The sequence below is a fragment of the Rhinoderma darwinii genome, chromosome 4 (genome assembly GCF_050947455.1).
Source record: "Rhinoderma darwinii isolate aRhiDar2 chromosome 4, aRhiDar2.hap1, whole genome shotgun sequence".
In the NCBI taxonomy this organism is placed as follows: domain Eukaryota; kingdom Metazoa; phylum Chordata; class Amphibia; order Anura; family Rhinodermatidae; genus Rhinoderma; species Rhinoderma darwinii.
In genome coordinates this window covers 3,897,658-3,902,801 of record NC_134690.1, presented here as the reverse complement: position 1 = coordinate 3,902,801, position 5,144 = coordinate 3,897,658, and the positions used below count along the sequence as shown (strand labels likewise).

Sequence of the window (5,144 nt, the reverse complement as noted above, 5' to 3'; positions counted from 1 at the left end):
CTGAACACTTGTGTTTTTCCGAATAGAAAAGCTGTGTTTAAACTACAAATTGCAGAGTGTTGAAAAAAAAACAACATCTCCAAATATTGTCCAGAGCCTTCCAAGCCTTTCATAAAGAATATGTTTTATGAGATGAAGCTAAAACATTATATTTATCATAGTTATATAAACCACATGTTCTCTATGTTGTCTCATCATCATCCATCATCATCTGAAAGTGTAGACTAAACAATTGTCTCATCTGGTTCTTCCGTCCAGTAAATGTATTCTTGAGTTCAGTTCTGGTCTCCATAGGATAATGTAGCATTTTGGGAAGAATATACACCCTAAAAGTCCAGCACTAGAGGTTAATATGGCAAATATCTCCACAGCCACCATGTATTTCCCTTTGGTACTTAGATAAGCCGGGATCATGGCTATCCAGACACTGCAGAACACCAGCATGCTGAAGGTGATGTACTTGGCCTCATTAAAACTGTCCGGTAATCTCCGAGCTAAAAAAGCTGTAATAAAACTAACAGCCGCCAAGACCCCCATATAACCCAAGACAGAGTAGAACCCAATAACCGAGCCCTCATTACACTGCACAATGATCTTTCCCTGATAGGAGTGTATGTCCAGCTCCGGGAAGGGAGGTGCTAGAGTCAACCAACCCATACAGATCATTACTTGGATGGATGAGCAGAACAACACCAGGGAATTTGCCCACTTGCTTCCAATCCACCGTTTCCATGCGCTTCCAGGCTTGGTGGCTTTGAAAGCGATGCACACCATGATGGTTTTGGCCAAGACACAAGAAACAGCTACTGAGAAGAGGATTCCAAATGAGACCTGACGCAGCAGGCAAGTAAGGTCTACTGGATGTCCAAGGAACAAGAAGACACAGAGGAAGCTCAGCATGATGGAGACCAGGAGAAGGAAGCTCAGGTATCTGTTATTGGCTTTCACAATTGCCGTGTCTTGGTACAAAATAAAAGTCATAAGAATCATGAATGTAAGAAGACAAAAAATAGTAGAAACCAGACAAATAACCAGGACGATTGTGTCGTCTGTATAGGAGAGAAATTCCAGCAATCTAGGAACACAACGATCCTTCTTCTCATTTGGCCAGTCGAGATCTGTACATTTCATGCAGCTTTCACTGTCTAGGAAATAGAATAATAAAATACCTCAATACTACAGAATATTTAGTATCCAAAATGTGGTCAATATACCCTCCCTCCATAATGATGAGTGGAGAACCCCTATTTCTACTGTCTTCATACCTGTCAAGTTGGATATTTCTCCCGGGGAGAACTGGACACAATCATAGCAGCAGGAATAGATTCTGGACTTTAAGACTTTCCGGGTTCCTGGTAAACAATTCTCTGAACACTGAGATTTGGGGACCTAAGGAAAAAAACAATCAGAACTTATTGTTTGTTTGCAAGCTTCTAAATAGTCTAAGGTCCTTCTTTGATCCTGAGGATATAATACATTGATCTTCTATGATGGAAAGAAATATAGTCTACTACACATCCTACACTGACCCAGAGCCGCCTCCATCTCACCTTGTTCATGATGTTCTTCCATACGATGTCCTCTACATTGATATTAAATGCAGAATGGTTTTGTATTTGGTTTGTAGATCCAACATATATTAATGCAAGTGATCCGTTCTTTAAAATGTGCCAATTCACAATGGAATATTGTGCAGCGAAATCTCCATTTTCATAGAAGAGACGATTTCCATTAATATCTTTTTGGCTTCCCAGATAACGGTGAAGCTGTGAAAATGAAAGAAGGAAATGTGTCTTGTTGTTTCCAGGAAACCATTTACATTCATGTTTAATGTCTATTTCTACTGAAGTGCAAAGAGTCGCTGATAAACCAGAGGGGAACTGTACATGTCCCATAAGACTTACTGTAAAGCAGGGGTCTCAAACTCGACCGGGTATGTGGGCCACATACAGAAAAAATGGGAAGTTGACGGGCCACATTACTTTCAAATTTGATACAATACAAAATTATTGTTAATCAATTAGTTATTTGAACTACTATAACACTATCTTACTATAATACTAATACTACATTACTATAATAAGGTTTAAAATTTTAGATAATTCTTCATGTGCTTATTTCAGCCAAATGCAGTCCGGCGGCTCAGTTGGCAGCTTTTGGCAGACACACATGTTAAGATTGGGCAGCCCCTTTTTAGATAGTGCCACAGTGCCCTCTGTAGATTATGCCACAGTGCCCTCTGTAGATTATGCCACAGTGCCCTCTGTAGATAATGCCACAGAGCCCTTTGTAGATGCTGCAACAGTGCCCTCCGTAGATGCTGCCACAGTGCCCTCCGTAGATTCTGCCACAGTGCCCTCCGTATATGCTGCCACAGTGCCCTCCGTAGATGCTGCCACAGTGCCCTCCGTAGATGCTGCCACAGTGCCCTCCGCAGATGCTGCCACAGTGCCCTCCGCAGATAATGCCACACAAACCCCAAGTAGATAGCTCCATTGGCGCTCCCTCTAGGAGTGGAATCCCCAGCCAGAGCGTTGCCGACACTTTGGCTGGGGATTCCTCTGCTGTTGGAGCCCCTGACGTCACTGTCCAAACACTGTGACGTCAGGGGATTCTCCTGGAAGGGAATGTGATATCAGGGGCAAACTCAGAACTGGAGTCCCGGGCAGAGCACTAGTAGGCTCTTCCTTGGACTCCAGCTGTGCTCCTGACATCACTGGGACTGCTGCTCTGGGGGAGCAGAGCCGATACTAGCGCTCTGCACGGGACTCCAGCTCTGGGGAAACCCCAGACATCGCTGTCAATATGAGGACAGTGATGTCAGGGGATTCCCCAGAGTCCCGGAGCAGAGCGTGTACTAGCACTCTGCTCGGGACTCCGCTCTGGAGAAGACCCTGACAACACTGTCCATATATGGACAGCGATGTCAGGGAATTCCACAGAGTGCCAAAGCAGAGCCGATACTAGCGCTCTGCACGGGACTCTGGCTCTGCTGAAGCCACAGACATCGCTGTCCATATGTGGACAGCGATGTCAGGGAATTACACAGAGTCCCGGAGCAGAGCCTGTACTAGCCCCTCTGTGTCCTGCGGGCTGCAGATGACTGTCCCAGGGGCTGCATGTGGCCCGCGAGCCGCGTGCTGTAGACCCCTGCTGTAAAGTGACTGGACAACAAATAAGCCACTGGTTTGTCTATTTCCATACATGAAAGTCAAAGAACAAAATGCAATCAGAAGACTTGTCTCAGGGCATCAAGTCTTAACACAGAAATAATAGGCTCTGATCGAGGGGTACAGATCACTTCCAAGTTCTGGAAAAGTTTTTGTTTTTCTCTTGGGATAAGAGTAAAATTGTCTTCTGTGTTTTGTCCCTAATCAAATGGACAAACCTCTTGAACAGAACCTTCAATGCTGCTTCTTCTCTGTTCTTCATTGTGTTCAGTCAATATCCACATGCTCCTGTTCCTGTGCCAACTATGTCTCAAGTGCTTGCAGCCAATTCTTCTTTTAGAAGTTTCCTACAAATCTGGCGGCAAACTAAGTCCACGATCTTTCAGGCAGTTGATCGCATTAAGGCAGATGCCGATAGGAAAAGCAAAGTTCCTCCTCAGTTTCCTCCAGGAGTTAGGGTCTGGTTGTCCTCAAAAAATATTTGTCTGAAGATCCCTTCACAGAAATTCGCTCCCAGATTCCTTGTACTTATATATGTACTAAGCAAAGTTCTCGTGTTGTATTTATGTACTGAGCTTTTTTCTGGTGCTGTATATATGTACTAATCTTTAGTCTGGTGCTGTATATATGTACTGAGAATGGTTTTGGTGCTGTATTTATGTAGGGAGCTTTGTTTTGGTCCTGTATATGTGTACTGACCTTGGTTCTGGTGCTATATATATATGTACTGAGCTTGCATCTGGTGCTGTATATATGTAATGAGCTTGGTCCTGCTGCTGTATTTATGTACTGAGCTTTGTTCTGGTGCTATATATGCTTACTGACCTTAGTTATGGGGCTGTATATATGGACTGATCTTGGTTCTGGTGCTGTATGAATGCACTAAGCTTGGTTCTGTTACTATATATATGTACTGAGCTTGGATCTGGTGCTGCATATATGTACTAAGCTTTGTACTGGTGCTGTATTTATGTACTGAGATTTGTTCTGGTGCTATTTATATGTACTGTGCTTAGTTCTGGTGCGGTATATATGTACTGAGCTTTGTTCTGGCACTGTATGTATGCACTGAGCTTTGTTCTGGTGCTGTACTTATTTACTGAGCTTGGTTCTCTGTATATATGTACTAAGCAAAGTTCTTGTGTTGTATGTATGTACTGAGCTTTGTTCTGATGCTGTATATATGTACTGAGCTTAGGTCTGGTGCTCTATATATATGCACTGAGCTTAGTTATGGTGCTGTATTTAGGTACTGAGCTTGGTTCTCTGTATATATGTACTGAGCTCGGTTCTGGTGCTGTATATATGTAATGAGCTTTGCTCTGGTGCTGTATTTATGTACTGGGCTTTGTTCTGGTGCTGTATATATGTATTGAGCTTAATTTTAGTGATGTATTTATGTACTAAGCATGGTTCTGGTAATATATATGTGCTGAAATGTGTTCTGGTGATATATATATGTAATGAGAATAAGAATAAACAGCACAGCAACAGCAGTGGGTGCAAGCCTCCTAGGTTGAGGCTAGGAACCCTTGTTAATGTAATCCAAAAAAATGAAGAGTCAGCACTTAAAAAAAAAATTGACAAAGATCCCATAGGGACGGATCGAAACATTGCTTGCCTGGGGTGAATAAACACACCACCTTTTTTCACAAATTTTCTTGGAGTGCTGCCTCTTTATTTCTTTGGATTTCATTTTTTGGGATTATATATATATATATATATATATATATATATATATATATATATATATGTACTGAGCTTGGCTCTTGTGCTGTATATATGTACTGAGCTTGGTACTGTGCAGTATATATGTACTTGCCTGGGGTGAATAAACACACCACCTTTTTTCACAAATTTTCTTGGAGTGCTGCCTCTTCATTTCTTTGGATTTCATTTTTTGGGATTATATATATATATATATATATATATATATATATATATATATATATGTGTACTGAGCTTGGCTCTTGT

The 5,144-nt window shown here is 42.0% G+C and overlaps 1 protein-coding gene across 1 annotated transcript; it reads right to left on the bottom strand.

Moving 5' to 3' along the window:
- Positions 1–237: 237 nt before the first annotated feature.
- On the bottom strand, positions 238–3,454 carry LOC142759152 (vomeronasal type-2 receptor 26-like). The gene is made up of 4 exons (XM_075861052.1): positions 3,389–3,454; positions 1,551–1,766; positions 1,266–1,389; positions 238–1,145 (listed from the first exon to the last, which is right to left on the bottom strand). Exons 1-4 carry the CDS (start codon positions 3,452–3,454, stop codon positions 238–240), a joined length of 1,314 nt encoding a protein of 437 aa, XP_075717167.1.
- Between the last annotated feature and the right edge of the window lie 1,690 nt (positions 3,455–5,144).